The sequence below is a fragment of the Cydia strobilella genome, chromosome 13 (assembly GCF_947568885.1).
Source record: "Cydia strobilella chromosome 13, ilCydStro3.1, whole genome shotgun sequence".
Classification (NCBI taxonomy): Eukaryota; Metazoa; Arthropoda; class Insecta; order Lepidoptera; family Tortricidae; genus Cydia; species Cydia strobilella.
Genome location: NC_086053.1, coordinates 10,020,975 through 10,041,261, shown reverse-complemented (window position 1 = coordinate 10,041,261; position 20,287 = coordinate 10,020,975). Strand labels below are relative to the sequence as shown.

Here is a 20,287-nt window from a genome sequence, read left to right as displayed (position 1 = left end):
TAGTCCGGACTGATCCATGATTTACCGATTACCCAACTACTTAAATGTTACTGCTTAGCGTTTCCGATGGTGCCTTTTATACCCTTTTTAATTTGCAAGTAGGTACCTAAGTGAAAATAAAAGACATTAAACCTTGCTTAGAATAAATATCAATCCTTGAACTATCCAACTTTTTTCAATTAAGCGAGTTAACTGGCTGAAATACAACAATTTCAGTTAAAAACAATAGCTATCAGCTCTATTGTCAAAACTAATGGCGTGGTGCTGCGCGCCTTATCCCAGTGGGGGGTTAGCGAAGTATAAACAGAAATAACAATCAGTTGCATATAGTGTAAATGTGAAACGACCACGTTTTTCAAGGTGAACCTGATATTGACCTTTATACTGTTGTTTTACACCAGATTCTTAATAACATGTAAAGAGAGATTGTTGTTACATTATTCGCAGCAGAGAACCTCAAATTTTAATAACTTATAATGAGTTTAAAATAATATGTCACATTTATTCAAACCAACCTCAAGTAATGTTTTTTTAGATGAAACAGGTGATTTTTTTCAAACAATATCGATATCATGATCCCTTTTCGGCTTACGGCTGGTCATCTTCATCTTGTCCAACAAATATCTCTAGCCATAGAGCGAGGAAATGCTCACAGTATTTTAAGGAGTTTTTGATCTTAGTTTAAGTTAGAACCAGAAAATTGCGGCGGAAATAGGTGGTATTAAAGGCATTTAATTGGCACGATAATCTAGAAAGTGTGTATAAAGAATATTGGACAGCAATTAGCTCCATGCTTGAATTTATTTTTATTTTTGGATTCATAATTTATATCGTTGGAACACCGGAAATGATAAAAATACTTCTGTAAACCTTAACATTATTTTATTAAAAAATATTTAAAATGTTGAAAATTTTTGAGCGGTTGAAACGCTCATAATTTTTGGCGCGAATTCGACAGAGCGTGATGACATCACACGTTGGGCGGCCCAACTGACGTTTGCTACTAATGACACTAATCTGTCGAACGCGTGACGTCACGTGGCGTTTCGAGCGTTTCGCTCACTAGCTTTTCGCGGGAAAATTTTTGTACTTTTTATTTATAATTTTAAGTAATTAAATGGTAATTTAAAAACGGAAATGCATTTGTAACATGATATAACGGTAACAAACATCCGAATAAAACATATTTCGTTCAAATTTAAACTTCATGCATGAGTCTAATTCATCGCCTTACGAGGGATCTCTATATATTACTGATAGTAACTTGTTGTTTTACATGAGAATTCTTAACTTCTGACAACACGTCCTCGTTTAAGCACACATATATGCTATTCGCGTGATAATGCAATAGATAATGTATTACGTACTCAGTAACCAGTCGGTGCGCGCCTCTGAACGTTTATTTTGACTGAGTTTTAGTTTTTATTTATAACCAGAAGTGTTTACATAGTTGCTTTTTAAAGGTACGGAGAGCGGCGGTGGTGAATGAATTCGGTCCTGCATGATGTCAAAATGTAAGTAACTTTTTAATAAGTATTCATACATTAAATAATTTCACGGTTTAGACTCACTTGTTTTAGTCACTCGCGCGACATGTTTCGGAGAGCCTGGGTCTCCTTTCTCAAGCACTAATAAAAAGAAATTTTTTTTTTTATTATTATTGTGAAATTATTTAATGTTAGTATGTCCCACACAAGTTTAAATTCGAAGTATGCATACCTACGTAAATGTTTATTTTACTTGGAAATACTTGTGTTTCCTGTAACAGATTTCAAGGTTAAGCGATCCAACAGTGAATTTTATTGGAGTTTATTTAGAAAAATTACCGGTTGGTCTCTTCTTAACTTCTAAAACGGGGACATTTTTCGCAATTTTTTACAGTAGAGAACATTTTTGCAAGCTGTTATTTAACTTCAAATATTTGTCACGTAGGTAGCTCAACGAGGGTGCTGAGTGTTAGGGTCGGCAACGCTCATGTAACTGCTTAACATCAGGCGGACCGTATGCTTGTTTGCCACCGACGTAGTATAAAAATAAAAGTACCTACTTTGCTAAGGTTAAATCTTGCAAGCAAGGTTAAAATTAGTTTCTTCGTAACTTTGGTAACAGTACATACATATATATCATGGTTAGGTACGTTACGAGTGGTCTGGTGAAGCAGACCGAAAATATCAATAGGAATTAGGAACATTGACAAAACAATAACTTACCATACATTAGAATCGTCACTAAGTATGTATCTAGTAAAAAACTATCTAAGGAAGAGTACAACCAGTAATGAAAGATTTCATGTAAAATAAAATTATAACACTTCGTTTTGTACACATAATTAATGTCATTACCGGGTCTAACGCGATTAAATTTCATTAATTTACCTTATTTCCGACGTTTCAGCTAGGTTTCACTAGCTGTGGTCACGTAAGACTGATGTCCCAGCAAAATGTCAATTGAGATATTGGTAAACAACATTAAACTACTCGACATTAGTTTATATACATGTTCGGGGTAGACAAATATAATAATAGGTATAATAAATGCAGAAAAGCTAACATTTTTAATACTTTTTTACTGCCATTTATTTAAAATTCTACTGCTGCGCGATTGTGGTAACACACATTGGTTAACAACAATCAAACATCTCGATTATTCAAATTGACTAAGTAGTGTAGAATTTTCAAGGGAGTTTTAGTGCTTACTCAAGCCATGGGTTGTATAAATTAGTAAATTCCTTTTGGCATATTAATATGCATACTCTACGTCTACGTCGAAATAAATATAATATAAGTACGTCACGAAGAACATTTTTAGGGTTCCGTACCCAAAGGGTAAAAACGGGACCCTATTACTAAGACTCCGCTGTCCGTCTTTCTGTCTGTCCGTCTGTCACCAGGCTGTATCTCATGAACCGTGATAGCTAGACAGTTGAAATTTTCACAGATGATGTATTTCTGTTGCCGCTATAACAACAAATACTAAAAACAGAATAATATAAATATTTAAATGGGGCTCCCATACAACAAACGTGATTTTTTTGCTGTTTTTTTCCTTAATGGTACGGAACCCTTCGTGCGCGAGTCCGACTCGCACTTGGCCGGTTTTTTTTGTTTTTTATGATATCACTTAATATTATAATTTATAAGTGCCATTGTTACTCTTCCTGTCTGTCTACCTGTTACCTTATTTTTACGGTTTAACCACTAAACCCATTTAAATAAAGTTTTATATGAAGATATTTTAAGGCCTGATGAAGGGCATAGGAAGTTTTAATCGATCATCATCATCGCAGACGAACTCGCGGGCAAAAGCTAGTAAAAATATAAGTCTCATAAATCGGCAACTATAAGATGAGGGTAAATTAAATTTGTTGTAAGGATTCACGTGATCGTTTTGAAAAATAAATTAGATTTTATTCCAGTGTCGATAGATGGCAGTAAAATTATTGTGACTACAAAATTTACTATGACAATAACCTTTTACTATTCCCTTTGGCATTAGTATTGTAAGTAGTACCTAACTGCCTTGTTACTGTCGCCGCTGCTGGTCACTTTGTCTTGCACTCGTACCTTCCAGACTATGAAACGTGCACTTGCAACTTTAGAAATGATCTCGGGAGAGCATATTCTTAAGGACAACACGACCACTGCCGCCAGAAAGGTACTGCACCAGGCAAGACATGCATGTAATGCTCTCGTGTATGTACTGGTCAAGTGGTGATTTCGAATAATGTGTCCAAGGGCTTTTGCGAAGGTGGTTATTAAATATTCTTGAGACATTTGAATTACTCTGTGCGCGTTTTTTAATAGGTAATTGGCCAGTGGCCACTATCTGTTATACGATTTTCCCCCAAAAATTACCGTTAGTAACCGTCACATCATAGAAATCTGGGCTAACGCTGTGTTTAAGGTGTAGTGATTAGGATAGCGGTATACACTGGTTCTACAGCACTAAGCATAATAAATACTTATACATTCATACGTATAATAATATATACTTAAACAGGTACTTTAACAAACTCGTAGCTATAAATATTTTGAAATATGTCTCACGATAGTTTAATTTCGAAACTTGTAGCTGTTTATTATTAAAATGCAAGCAATGAATTTACTAATTAGTAATTAGTAAATTCATTGCTTGTAATTAGTAATAACCTACTCGTACACTTTATTCGATAGCTCTTATCTTAGTATATTATTTTTGTATCCTTATTTCCGCATATAATATTGTTATCCTTCCATTAGGTACCTATTCTTAAACGTGTAGGTAATTACTTTAGAAGTATTTAGCGTCAACCCATAAAAATTGTCGATTCGGGGGTAATATTATTAGTCTAATACCGGAAATGGGCCCCTAGTGTGTTTTTATAAATACATAGGTTTAGGTATGTACCTAAAATATTGTTTACCTACTTAAAACCCGCTTTGCAATCCATTTTACTTCGGTATTTGATTTTATGATTGCTACAAATTCAATAGGTACGCAACGCTATCGCCCAGATCGTACTCGTATCACAAAAGACACAAAATGATATAATTTACATAAATTGCGTTTGTTATTGACTAGGCAAGCAAAACCATAGTTTCCGATTTCATAGGTAATTATTTAGGTATATACTCGTGTATATATATATATATATATATATATATATATATAATTATAGCGAATGTAAAGTGAGCGGCCGCCGCCGGGGTTTTCTCGAGAAATTACAAAATCCATGGGGTCTTGTGACACAAATAGTATAAGGTATAATAGAGATTATAATAATTATAATACTAGCTTTTGCCCGCGACTTCGTTTGCGTGGATTTAGTAACAGGCTAACAGCAATGACGACCGGTATGGCCTAGTGGGTAGTGACCCTGTGTGAAGCCGATGGTCCTGGGTTCGAATCCCGGTAAGGGCATTTATTTGTGTGATGAGCACAGATATTTGTTCGTGAGTCACGGGTGTTTTCTATGTATTTAAGTATTTATATATTATATATATCGTTGTCTGAGTACCCATAACACAAGCCTCCTTGGGCTTACCGTGGGACTTAGTCAATCTGTGTAAGAATGTCCTATAAAATTTATTATTTATTTATTATTATTATAACAGCAGCAGCTAAAGTAAGTAGAGCGCCTGGAAAAATTCTCATAGCAATCATTCAATTTGAGCATATTATGCACACAAATTAGCAGGCGCTTCATTAATTATCTCAATTCCACCCCGCTTTTTACTTTCGGGATAAAAACTATCCTATGTCCTTCTCAGAGACTCAACCTATCTCTATGCCAAATTTCATCTAAATCGATTTAGCGGTTTAAGCTTGAAGAGGGAACACACAGACAGAAAGACAGACAGACAGACTTTCGCATTTATAATATTAGTATGGATAGTATGGATAAGGAGTTGGTATTTAACGTTTATGTGCCACCTTTTAACTACTCGACGATTCGTGCGTTCGTTTCGTTTGACAAGAACATAAATCATCATCATCACCTTCCTAGCGTTGTTCTGGCATTTTTGACACGGCTTACTGGAGGAGCCTGGGATATAGTTGGTAATCTGATCAAAGCTACTGTCAACAGTGTCAACTGACCTTCAAACGCAAAGGGGAAACTAGGCCTTATTGAGTCACGAACATAATAATTATATAAAAAAAACACCTGCCAAGTGCGAGTCGGACTCGCGCACCGAGGGTTCCGTACTTTTTAGTATTTGTTGTTATAGCGGCAACAGAAATACATCATCTGTGAAAATTTCAACTGTCTAGCTATCACGGTTCATGAGATATAGCCTGGTGACAGACAGACAGACGGACAGACGGACAGACGGACGGACAGACGGACAGACGGACAGCGGAGTCTTAGTAATAGGGTCCCGTTTTTACCCTTTGGGTACGGAACCCTAAAAAATATTTCAAATGACATACATCCTTTTTTGTGCCGATGACGGAACACATGTGTTCTAATATGTTATCGATGGTACTTGAATGGAAGTGGAACATGTCTCTGTCAGTGGTGCAATGCGGGCAATATATGGGCCATGGCGAGTCTTTCGGCAAGCTGTTACATTATTCGTAGTTTATCTCGCAGCTTGATGCTAGTCTTGAAGCAAATTCTTATCTAGTGTTGTACTATCTAGTGTTGTACTAAGGCCACATACATTAAAATAACGTTTAGATTTAATAAATAAAACATTTAAAATATGAGTGAAAAACTGAACCCACGTCCAGCAGCGCTACAATAAAATTATTAATTTTATACCTAATACAAATATTTGTACTTGAATTATTTTATCATAATATTTATATAGGGTGCATTGGGATAACATTGAACGGGTTTTTCATGAGGGGTAAGACAAAAAATCGTCCGTATGCCGAAGCGTTACGGGCGACTTTTCATCATACTCCGCATGAAAAACCCGTTCAATCTTCTTACTCCAACGCACCCTAATGATGTTTAATATTTAATGACCAGATACTATGCAATACTTTTAAATGCGCTTACGATAATAACTATAAAAAAAAACCTACGCATTATACCAAGAAAATCCGTTTTATGCCAAAAATGCCTTACATCATTTTGGAAGAGAGCTGATACTCAAACTGCTGGATCGATTTTTATGAAACATGGATAAGAGCCACAGCAGGACAACTCGCTTTAACGTAAAAAAACCGCATCATAATCGGCCTATCTGCTGGAGAGCTACGATGCCACAGACAGACAGACAGACATTGGCGTCACACACAAATACCCCTCTTTTTGCACCGGGTTAAAAACTGGTAAATACGCCTATCAGATCAAATAGCAACAACATGGACGAATAAATATAGTTTGAATTTTCTCAAATGATTTTTACGGCAAAGACCCTAATCTGTTAAACAAAAGCCATTGTTTCTTTTCTGTGAGCGCGTGGCCATTGTGACTGAGCGCATGGCCATTGTGCCTGAGCGCGTGCCACGCCGCTTATAGCTACCGGATATTTTACCAAGTCGTGTGAGAAATTATTTATAAATAAAGCTATTTATTTTCGTATTTAATAAATATACTGTTATCTATTTCGGTGTTAGTTGGTAGAAAGGTATTTGCTGTTTGATCCTTACTCCTACTCACCGAAACTGTATTAACGTTGATGCTATTTCAATTGCTTACAGAGGCTAGGCGAATAAGAACCGGTATAAGTGCGCTCTCTGATTACCAGTATTCGTATTTTATACACAGTAATCTAGCTCACAATTACTGTTTCACTCGTCTATCATCAATTTTTTATCCTTTTATTATTTTTATATTGAATTTTTACACGTTCTAATGGAGGACAAATGTCATGAAAAAATTTACACGGAAACTACATAGGCTATATTTGCAAGGGCAGACTTAGCCAAAGCTTTAAAAGGTTTAATTTGTCTCGATTGGAAATTTGTGTTCTTATTTACTGACAATTTGGTTTGACCAACTATAGGTTGCACTAGCTGTGGTCACGGAAGACTGACGTCCCAGCAAAATGTCAATTGAGATATTCTTAAAATACCCGACCACAGAACTAAATCACCGACATTAGTTTATATACCTACCTAAATGTTCGGAGACTTCGGAGTAGACAAATATTTACATTAATTAAACGTGAAAACATGTCTAAAGTTCATTTATTTTTATGAAACAGTATAATTTCATTATAAACAAGCTAGTGATATAGTGAGAGTCAGGATGGCGGGTGTACCTAAATAAAAATAAACAAAAAGCATACCATATTTTTGTACTTACCTAATTTGTACTATTTAGTACCTCCGTAAAAAAAATACCTAACCCGGTACTTAAAGTTATTACCAAAAAACATTACACCCGCCATCCTAACTCTCACGTGCTATAGCCGATGGATCTGGCTAAAAACTCTCGCGACGGCCATATCCGTATTCCGTCGCAATCCGTCGCAAGTTTTGTTTCCTTCAAATTTCTTGGCTTTACGCCCCCTCATAACTGACAATTACTAAAGACAAAAGGTGCATCGTTGTTCAGTTAAGTTTTGCTGTTAGGACGCTTGGAAAGCGTTTAGAATAAGACCATAACGCTGCGTTTTACGTAAGCGAAGAACTCGCGAACGCGAAGCGAAGCGGCGCGGCGGACCCACGGCGTTCGCGTTTGCAACGAGATCGCCCACGTAGGACACTAATTATATAGGTATCTAAGATTGATTCACGCTTCGCGTTCGCGTGTTGTTCGCCTACATAATACGCTGCGTAATACCGACGTCACACGAACTGACGAGGGGACAGAAATGTCATTGATTATTAAATTAGGGTAGCGGGAATAAGTAGAAGGTAAAACAAAGCGGGCGTGGGGAACAAGGGGTTGCGTTACGTGGGACAGAGGTATAGTAGCGTTTATTTGTTGAGTGAGTTTTTGCATTAGATCCTGTTTTTAATTGCTTGTAATAATAGTTCACACAGGAACAATAGGGTAAATTAAGAATGAATACTGCCAGGAACTTGATCTTTTACTAAAGCAATAATTCCAAAAAAATGTGCTTTTAAGATTGTACTCAGGCTGCATTAAGCTGTTTCTATATTCCAGATAATATTGACAGTTGCTCCAAATTCTCCAACCGATGTGTTATTATAGTACAATTTTGGTACAAAAACAGGATGATTAGATAACTAATTGGCCAATTTAACTGTGATACCAGTACCTATTTGGAATTTTAAAACAGACATTTATTATTGTTATTGAAGATATTTTTTGATAAGTGTAACGAATAAATAATAAACACGGCTATTATGCTAGGCCGAAATAAATCTTATGCCGATGACACAAAGACGCTGTTTACATTAACAGAACTATGTTTAAATTGGTAGATATTGCACGTATTTGTTATATTGTTTTGCAGGCAGGCAAATAGCATGGCATATAATTACTGCAATAGGCTATTATAAAATGTAAATTACTACGCACTACGCAGATACCTATACCTACAGAATTCGTAATACAATACTTCCTTATATGTCCTTATTGAATGCTGAGACCATCGCAATTTGATATCGTTCTTACACCATCAAATTATAAAGAACAAAAAAGCATTTCTATATTGTTTATTGTCTTAAGTATATATGATCTCATGAGTATATCGAATCGAAAGGATCAACACCCTTAAGACAATAGTAACTGTAAATACTGTAATCAACATTTAAAGACTCGTTGTCAGTTTCCTTTCTCGACAGTAGGTCGAGGTCATTGTATTGCAATGTCATCACATTATACATGCTGGTACCCTTCCCATGTATGCAGCTCGATACATCCTATTGCGGTACAAAGTACTTACTGCCTTCGAACAAGACATACGACATGTAGGTAATAAAACTCAATCATGATTTGTACATTACGATACAAGTACGAAAAATAGGAAATTCGCAGCGAGTGGCGATAAATTAAAACACGACCGAAGGTAGTGTTTTAAATCGACACGAGTTGCGAATTATCTATTCGCACATGTACACCGTTTTACAGTACATGTGGCCCTTTAAATTTTCGACATATTTACGTAATGTGCTAATTATCGCACTAGTGCGATAAAGTAGCACCATGTGTACTGTAATCATTATTTATATGTAAAGAATTAAAAGTATAAATAGATTCTGAGTATATTTCTACACTAAATTGGAATCGAACAATAAAGAAATCCATAAAATACCATCCACGCCATATCAGAAACTTCAAAAACTTTAGCTGGAGTCCAGAATTCACGGTGGTTTTGAAATTTGGTACAAAAACATTGGGAGCTCCTCAAAGATAGACTTAACTATAAATTAAAACCGGACTCGCCCATCGAGGGTTCCGTACTTTTTAGTATTTGTTGTTATTACAGCAGGAATACATCATCTGTAAAAATTTCAACTATGTAGCTATCACGGTTCATGAGATAAAGCATGGTGACAGACAGACAGACAGACAGACAGAAAGACGGACAGACGGACAGTGGAGTCTTAGTAATAGGGTCTCGTTTTTACCCTTGGGTACGGAACCGTAATAAAAGTAACATACTAAATAAAGCGAAAATACATTCATTTCATCTACCTTATTTAAAAAAAAGTATGTTTATGTTAAGAAGGTAATAATAATTATTCCTACATCCTTTAAATTCATTGTACATTTTAATATAACGGTATTTTAATGAAAATACCAAGACAACTTCTTTCAAATAATGTTTGTTTCAAATATAAATAAAATATTTCTTGTCGATTTCGATCAGTTATTTAATTCGTTTTATCCAAGACATTTCGTTTAATCAAATAGAGTGCTGTTAGCTGTAAGTGTCTTTTTACCGAAAGAAGCTCGTCTGTCAGTGCTGAGTGTCAGGGCTGAGAAGCCCTGAATATTCTATTTATGTGCAAAAATCGATAAAACGAATTAACTGATACCGTCGTTGAGGGAAACAGCTGTCATGTTGAATATCAGACTCACGCTAAATGTGATATTTATGTAGCTATGTAGCCACCATCGCTGCGGGCGGTGAGGTGAGTGCAAAGATTATCTATCGGGTGTTCCAGAAAGTATAACACACCTTCGCAAACACAACTAACACAACTTCGCAATGCTGCTTTTTGGATTCACTAACTAGAAAAAAAAGTTACATGAAATCGTCAGTTACTTATTTAAATATTTATCTATAATTATTTACATTCGTCTCAAAGTTTGTGTGCAAAATACGCGAAACGCGGGGCATTTCTCCAGAAAAACGAAAATATATTGTGCACAAATGGTGAATGATTCCTAACATCGTTGGCGAATTCTGCAGTAGTTATTGTAGTTAACATCGGATCCGTGCGAAAGTATAGTGAGAATTCACCTTTTTCGATGCACCAAGAAAGGTGGTCGGATAAGGAGGCCTATGGATTTAAAATTGGACCGTAAGATACTTGAGGAATCTTACGGTCCAATTTTAAATCCATTCAATCCATCCATATTCCGCTGAAAAAAATACTCGTCTGTTAGGGATGTGGCCAAAAAGTTACGAACATCGGAATAAAACAACGGAAAGTAATTTACAAACAAAATAATTATACAGGACCAAATAATTTTTATCTAATTATGCATAAAATTATATGTTTTTTGTTGTGTACATACATACATCACTATGCATTTAAGGGAGGGTTGATTGAATTTTTCAAAACTGAATCTTATATCTTGTACACATTTTTCATAGTATTTTCAAAATCTATTGTAAAAGTAACGTATGATGTGCAAATCAACTTTCAAGCTTTTGTAATTTTGGCTTTATGTCGACGAGTCAGTCAGTCAGGACATACGTTTACCTATATATATATAGTACCCCGATTATTCTGTTTTTCAGGGAGGTTTATTTACCTTTACCACTCACCCTGACCTAAAACTATATCCACTGACTATGACTGTAAAATTTCATGTAAATTGTGCAAGGGTACGAATGCGATCTATGTATTTGGTCATTTTCGGTATTTTTATAACATTCTGCACGATATTATATAGACTGGGAAATAGGAAACATCTTAAGTGTTTTTACTTATTCAATCTACCACACCCTGACCTAAAACTGCAACCACCGATTCACAGATTACGAATACTAGATGGAACATATAAGACTACTAGCGTTCGTCTCTCGTTATTGGTATTATTACTCATGTACAGTCACCTACACAGGTTACCTGCAATAATATGTTACTCTTCTAAGGCCGCAAAAATATGTGACACGCTCTTATGGCTACAAATAAGATCGTGTCAGATATTTTTGCGGCCTTCGTTGTGTAACATATTATTGCAGGTGACTGTACGCACATGCACGTAGTATTGAAGCACACATGTAGAATTGAAGATGGAGCCATAAACACATGAACTGTTGTAGTATACAACGTGGTACAATGGAACTAAGTAATGCGGCCCGCGGAGTACTTTTCTACCGGTGTGAAGGATCCTTTGCAATGTGGGAAAGGATTAGTCTATGCACTGTAAGGTAAGGTTGCACGTAAGGCGTGCAAGGATTAGTTACACCCGACCGTGTAGTTCAGTGCGGCGTACCGGGTTTCTGTGTCAGAGCGACCGGATCCTTTACAACGCGGGGTCTATAAGAGGCAGTCTGTGCACTTGTTACATTGCACGTAAGGCGTGCAAGGGTTTCTGTGTCAGAGCAACCGGATCCTTTACAACGCGAGGTCTATAGGAGGCAGTCTGTGCACTTGTAACATTGCACGTAAGGCGTGCAAGGGTACGAGATGCGGTCGTTGCACCCGACCGTTTTGGGTCAGTGCGGCGTACCGGGTTTTTGTGTCAGAGCGACCAGATCCTTTACAACGCGAGGTCTATAGGAGGCAGTCTGTGCACTTGTAACATTGCACGTAAGGCGTGCAAGGGTACGAGATGCGGTCGTTGCACCCGACCGTTTTGGGTCAGTGCGGCGTACCGGATTTCTGTGTCAGAGCGACCGGATCCTTTACAACGCGAAATCTATAGGAGGCAGTCTGTGCAATTGTAACATTGCACGTAAGGCGTGCAAGGGTACGAGATGCGGTCGTTGCACCCGACCGTTTTGGTTCAGTGCGGCGTACCGGGTTTCTGTGTCAGAGCGACCGGATCCTTTACAACGCGAAATCTATAGTAGGCAGTCTGTGCAATTGTAACATTGCACGTAAGGCCTGCAAGGGTACGAGATGCGGTAGTTGCACCCGACCGTTTTGGGTCAGTGCGGTGTACCGGGTTTCTGTGTCAGAGCGACCGGATCCTTTACAACGCGAAATCTATAGGAGGCAGTCTGTGCAATTGTAACATTGCACGTAAGGCGTGCAAGGGTACGAGATGCGGTCGTTGCACCCGACCGTTTTGGGTCAGTGCGGCGTACCGGGTTTCTGTGTCAGAGCGACCGGATCCTTTACAACGCGAAATCTATAAGAGGCAGTCTGTGCAATTGTAACATTGCACGTAAGGCGTGCAAGGGTACGAGATGCGGTCGTTGCACCCGACCGTTTTGGGTTAGTGCGGCGTACCGGGTTTCTGTGTCAGAGCGACCGGATCCTTTACAACGCGAAATCTATAGGAGGCAGTCTGTGCAATTGTAACATTGCACGTAAGGCGTGCAAGGGTACGAGATGCGGTCGTTGCACCCGACCGTTTTGGTTCAGTGCGGCGTACCGGGTTTCTGTGTCAGAGCGACCGGATCCTTTACAACGCGAAATCTATAGGAGGCAGTCAGTGCAATTGTAACATTGCACGTAAGGCCTGCAAGGTACGAGATGCGGTAGTTGCACCCGACCGTTTTGGGTCAGTGCGGTGTACCGGGTTTCTGTGTCAGAGCGACCGGATCCTTTACAACGCGAAATCTATAGGAGGCAGTCTGTGCAATTGTAACATTGCACGTAAGGCGTGCAAGGGTACGAGATGCGGTCGTTGCACCCGACCGTTTTGGGTCAGTGCGGCGTACCGGGTTTCTGTGTCAGAGCGACCGGATCCTTTACAACGCGAAGTCTATAGGAGGCAGTCTGTGCAATTGTAACATTGCACGTAAGGCGTGCAAGGGTACGAGATGCGGTCGTTGCACCCGACCGTTTTGGGTCAGTGCGGCGTACCGGGTTTCTGTGTCAGAGCGACCGGATCCGCCGGCGGCTCTGTGCCGAGCTTAATGCCTAAGCCGGGAGTACTAACTTTAGAATTAATTTCGTAGAACTCTGTCTTATTTATGTTCGGTTGTATCCTCAGCTATTTTTGCGCAGTCCAGTGGCCAAATATATCGGAACATATCCTTATTTTAATTGTAACGAAGGTGTGTTAAGATATATATGGCCACTGGGCTGCGTCACAATAGTGAAAATAAAACAATGTCAATACAAAAAATTAAATCAGGTTCAGTTCTAGAAAGTACAAATCATAGTAAATGATGTCAATAAAAAATAAATACTAAGTCCAAAATAAAATAAAAATGAATTTATTTATTTCCATAATATTATATTCTTGTAAGACAGCGTTAAACTACATACAAAATGTAAAGTATATAAAAAATACATAAGTTTATGGGTACAGCCCAGCTGCTGTAATTTATATAGAAACAAAATAGCAGTTGAATTGCCTACTTTATACAGGTAAATTTAGCATGAACATTAGGATAAGTAGTTTATATTATAATATTTTATTATTTATCTAGAAAGTTCCTTTTGCAGGTATCCTGTATTAAAGTCTTTCGTAGATATATTATTTTCTTATTTCAAAAAGAATATAACGGTTATACTTGTAGCTGCACAATAATTCATACATTTGCGACCCCAACTAGTTTTTGCGAACGAGATGACAAACCAAAAGCAGAGAAGAGGTCAACGACCGAAGGCTGCCGCACAACATATAATATTATGATTCGATAGATAACTGTACAGATATATATTTTTTATTGCCAATGGATTGAGGTTATGCATTTGACTTGTAATTGCATGTCGTTTACGTACGATTAGTTTTTTGCTTTCTCTTATTATATATGATTGTTGTAATTGTAACGGTGTTATTCAACAACACGACGGGTTGTAATATGGTTTAACTGTTTTATATTTCAGCTTTTAGAAATTTGAGTTTAGTTGGAATGCTAAATCGATATAAAACATTTAGTACAGTCGTTTTATGGCTACTCTACACGATGGCCCAGCGCTGGACCAGCGAGATGGCCATGCGATGGTTGAGAGTACGCACTACGGAATGGGCCACTTGTAGATGCGTACACACCATGGCTGGCCCACTACCTTTGAGATGTGCGGACGATAAGTCATCCGACACCACTACCCTCTATACACGCTGCGCTGGTCCATTTAAGTGGGCCAGTATGATGGCCCATCGTGTAGACTGTGTAGAGCATTATTGATTTGATACATATTTGCTTTGATACGTATTTGCTATGTAAGTATGAACAGCTACACTCTTAACTGAGTACTGGTATATCGTATTGCTATATAATGCTTACTAGTTGCCAGTAATCAGTGTGGACGATAGTACTTGTTTGTACTAAATAGTACTATTTTACGACGATACTACTCGATAGTACTACATATTTTACGTACAACTTCCCCTTAAGGGTATTTGGCAAAATTTACAAGATAAACATATTTAACAATTAAAAAGGCAATTACAACATCATCATAATGGACAATGGTCAGTTTTTGTACAATTTCCACGGATATGGGTCAGAAACATCACATAACTGCGCATGACACAATACAAGTCGGGTTCAGATCGTTGGCATCGAGTAGTGCCCCAAAGAATGTCAAGTACAGACAGCTCCAATACCAATGCAATTTATTAAACTCTCGCTCAAACTATTGACTAATGGCTTGATATTGTCATGATTCCTTTATGTCTTGACGTATTCGTTGTTTGTGTTTTATCACTATCCGAATGACGCTGATTTATTATGAGAGTTGGAGACAAGCATTAGTTTGGCTTTACTCATTTAGTGTAACGCCTCTAGACGAGTCAGTAGACGGGAAGTACCTAACTATGCCTGGTAGACAGTGTAAGAAGTAAGAAGATATCTGAATTCATTTAAGAGATTGCCTACTCGTAGTTAGCGGGGATTCAAAAGTTAGGAATACAAGTTTGGTTCCAACCGGCTTTAAAACTACATCCTCTAGCCAAACGTTCTCAAGTATTCATGTCAACCCTCAAATTATTAGCTAGTTTAGTTCTATAGATCAAGTCCTTTTTAGATGGAGCTATTGTTTTATGCGGAAACGTTTTAATTTTTTTTAGAAGAAAAAACAGCGATTAGTCACAGTTAAAGACTGTAGTTATTTGACTGAGATTTGACATCTACACATTTTTGTCACGGCTAGCGTTGTCATAGCTTAATAAACCGTAGTTATGCAATCAATGCAGAAAGCGACCAAAGCCACTGAGTTAGGGTGTAAGACACTTTGACAAAAATAAAAAGTTGGTCGCTTTCTCGGCTTTCTACAGAACTACCGTCCCAATACCACTTCGCTATACGAAGCTGCAATTGTTCAATAGCGGTGAGAAGCATCGCTGATGAACATTTTGCAGTAGCGCATCTGCAGTAACCGCTCTTGGTCGAGAGTAGGCGAAACTGGCTCCATCTGCTGCTGTACCGTTAGTCGACACAGTAACCGCCGTGCGGGAGATTAATGTGACCCGTCTGTAAGGGCGATGGTTCAATAGTATTGTGACCAGGCTTTAACTACAATACCAGCCATTACCTACATTACCTATGATGTCACATTCGCGTCTCGATAGGAACGAATCGTCTCTATATTAACTATCTTTTCGTTGGTCAGACGACGAATCTAACAGGTTTATTCGAACGTACTTACACTGACATCAGAATGATATTTGAATCATGTTATTTAGTAATCGTGCGTCTCTCTGCGCCAATACATACGGACAAGTACGAGCGAAATGCACAATAACTAGATAACATTAGTTAGATGTCATTCTGACATACGTTCGAATTGGCCTTTAATTGAATGACAAAACTTACAGCAGTTTATAAACTATATCAAGTAAAAGAGCTCCTTGTGACGATTTCAAATATATATTTTTTATAATTTTGGGATTAACGTTTTAGAAGTTATTCAAGAAAATAAGCAAAAAATTACCAATTAAAAAAAAAACATAAAATTGTTCTTTACTTATAGATGACAGGAAAACCTATTAGAAATATGCAGTCAAGCGTGAGTCTGATTTAATTACTTAGTTATTGATCCGACCCGTACGGGTTTTTTAAAGACATTTCACTCACATTTTACATAAAATAATACATTGTTAAAAATGAACGGAACCCTTGGAACGCGAGTCGTACTCGCACTTGGCCGGTTTTTTTTAAATTTCCATTACATATTTGTAACACAGCATCATGACATTCAACCATTAACCTTTTTGACGCCGTGTCAAACACAAAAGCTGTCACTCGGACGCCACGTCACCGAAGTGTCAAAACTGAAATTGAACTTTATGCACATGCACGTAGGTCTATGTTGCTCTGTGGTCTTTGACCGATTAATCCGTCTTTGGCGTTGGACCTGCGGTGCCGATATATCCGTCATTGGCGTCCAAAAGGTTAAAAAAAACTATGGGCAGTATTTGCTTTATGGTTCGTATTGACTTTCTGACATTCTGACACTATAAAAAAAACAATAAACAATATTTTCTCTATTTTGCAGTATTATTTATATAAAATTGACATGAACATAATAAATAATACATTATTAACAAATTCCAATAAATGTGAATTGCAAATTTAACTATAATAAAATAAAAATAAAATAAAAAAGCCTTTTATTTCGAGTCCAAGTTAATTACATTAAATAAGTCAGTTTCGTTACAGTAAAGCATTTATAAATATAATTTTATGTATTTTTAGTATGTCAATTTAAATAAGTCAATTTTTCACATATATTATTAAGTAATTTGATATTATAATCTTATAACAAAAATTTAGTTTGCGGACAAGAACCCCTCATCGGGTGAAGGCTTTTTAATTTAACTATACAAGTACACATTTAAAACATTTCATTTAAATATTAGCGGTAAAAATGTCTACTCAAACACGCGTAGGTATTTTTTGTCGTTTTGGAGGAGGAAGTTAAAAAAAAATCATTCTGTAATTCTATTTTATTGGATTTATTGTGCGTTGTTGATTGTGTTAATATGAGTTCCGACGGAAATATGAAATGAATATTAATTGTACTCCTACTAAATTGAGAGCGGAAGCAAAATTAACTTAAAATAACTTGCTGCCGCCAAAATCAAAGGCGAATATGGATGCTCAAGTCAATGTTAGAAATTGAAAATCTAAAAAAAAGCTCACATGTTCAGTTATTGCTAACAGCTAATCTAAACCTTTTGGGTAAACCATTTTCCTCTTACATCCTAATCTTCTTGATTATTGATTAAAAAACTTCGTGTTTCGGGTGCTACAAATAGTTTGCAAATGTGTTTTCAGTACATAATATGTTTGATATGTAAGTATTATGAGTGTGACGCCATGAATTTGATTTTTAAGTTTAAAATTGTTTGTTTTTAATTTCATGACATAAGGCATTTTACCGTTAAAAATAAATAAAAAGAATCCAACTAAAATCTTGATTAAAACACTGATCGTCACATAAGTAAGATAAATAAACATCGCACTCGATTTACGAAATTAATTCATCGCACCTTCATGATCATCAAATCATCATAAACGCCTCTGTTGCTCAATAAATCATGACAAACGGACCGCCACGACGTTGGAATCCTTTCAATGCCATCTCTGATGGGACAATTCAGACGTAAAAATTTGCTCTTTAAATTTTTCGCATTTATATCTGCAGAGATTGCCTTTAGAAAATTGGGCAAATAAAAGTACAGTCGGTTATAGAAGTTAAAAACATGCAAATACTTAGATGCCGTCTTTCAACATATACTTTACAATTTACAGAGCAACTTTAAAGTTTATTTTGCGGTGACATAGGTACTAATTAAGTACAGTCAGCAGCAAAAGTTGCTAAGCGGGCGAGATGTTCAAAATTTCCTTGACACGCTCTTATTCTATTAATAATAAAGTCGCGTCAAGATCATTTTAAGCACCTCGCCCACTTAGCAACTTCTGCTGCTGACTGTACTACCCACCCCTAAACGGGAACACCCAATAATTCCGAAATATGTTTTTCCGAATTTCATAAGCACGATTTTTATAATCCCGATTTTTGATAAGTCCGAAATATCAAAATTACGATATTTAAAAACACGATGGAAGAAAATCACGAATGTGCTATTTCCGAAAATTTAAAATCCGATTGTCATTTTACCGAAAGCTTCCGATTCCGATTCCGATTTAACACTTTTCCGAAAAAATGTTTTCCGAATTCTTAAATTCCGAAAAACCATTGTCCGATCGGAAATAAGATAATTCGGAATTCAGATTTTCGGTCTTTTGTAAGGTCGGAAATATGAAATTCGTGATATTCAAATGAAGACACGTTTCGTTCGAGTAATTCGGTATTCAGAAATTTGGTCTTTTGTAAGGTCGGAAAAATGAAATTCGTGATATTCAAATAAAGACTCACGTTTTAGTAATTATTACGGGTGCCTGTCGTGCCGCATCACGTTAAATTCGGCATTCTTAAATTCGGCATAAAATATTTTTGGCATATAAATTCGGCATAAATAAATTCGGATTCGGAGATTCGACCTCCAAGAAAACGAACTGTTGCCAGATAAGTGGGTTAGGTTAGGTTATAACTGCGACCCCGAAATAAACGAACTTTTGCCAGAAGTGGGTTAGGATAGGTTTTAACTGTGACCCCCAAGTAAACGAACTGTTGCCAAATGTGGGTTAGGTTAGGTTTGAACTGCGACCCCCAAGAAAACGAACAGTTGTCAGAAGTGGGTTAGGTTAGGTTAGAACTGCGACCCCCAAGAAAACTAACTGTTGCCAGAAAAGTGGATTAGGTTAGATTAAAACTGCGACCCTCAAGAAAACGAACTTTAACAATATATTGGGAATATCGTTATTCGGAAATTTAAAAATTTGGGATATTTAAGATAGAAATAACGTCAATTCGGAATTATAAAATTCGGAATAATGGCAATTCGGAATTCGTGATTTCAAAACTCGTAAATGTAAAATTCGACGTTTTTCACTGTCGGAATTGTTATAATCGGAATTATGTGGTTCGGAATTTAAAATTTCGGAATAATGGCAATTCGGAATTCGTGATTTCAAAAATCGTAATTGTCAAATTCGGTGTTTGTCACCATCGGAATTGTTATAATCGGAATTATGTGTTTCGGAATTTACAAAATTCGGCTTTTCGGAAATATAAATCTTCGTGATTTTCTTCATTCGTAATTACGACAATCGGAATTTTGATAGGTCGAGCATTTAAAAATCGAAATAATAAAATACGGTATTCTGAAATTCGGCATAACGTTTTTCGGAATGATGTAGTGTACCCTGCCTAAACACCGTCCTTCAAACTAACACGTATAATACCAAGTTCTAAAATTGAATGTATTTCACGTGTTTTTTTCCAATTTTTACAGAAAAAACAAGTTTGTTTGAACAAGTTTTATTTAAGTTCCGAATAAACGATGAAATAATCACCAGCGCATTACAATTATGTAAATTGACATGTACTGTAATCTTACTGATATATCTGCCAAAAGTAGGCCAAGTTTGCTTCGCTCATGTTCAAGCTTTTAAAGCCCGACCGACCGGTTGAGGGCGTCGACCCCTCAACCTACTGGCTGCCTGGCCCGCTCATTTCGCCATTTTATTATGATACCTAGCCATGTATTCTCACTGGCCACTCAAAC

General features: G+C 37.0%; 1 protein-coding gene and 1 long non-coding RNA gene across 2 annotated transcripts in view; one reads left to right on the top strand and one right to left on the bottom strand.

The window, feature by feature from the left end:
- Positions 1–20,287, bottom strand: part of LOC134746706 (uncharacterized) — a 218,324-nt gene that overhangs the window by 74,201 nt on the left and 123,836 nt on the right. The gene's annotated exons all lie outside the window — the stretch shown is intronic.
- Positions 1–20,287, top strand: part of LOC134746648 (long-chain-fatty-acid--CoA ligase 5) — a 74,288-nt gene that overhangs the window by 946 nt on the left and 53,055 nt on the right. Inside the window, exon 2 of the mRNA XM_063681147.1 lies at positions 1,464–1,514. Within this exon, the coding sequence (XP_063537217.1) occupies positions 1,502–1,514 (13 nt within the window). The 5' untranslated portion in view covers positions 1,464–1,501. The remainder of the gene's footprint in view (positions 1–1,463; positions 1,515–20,287) is intronic.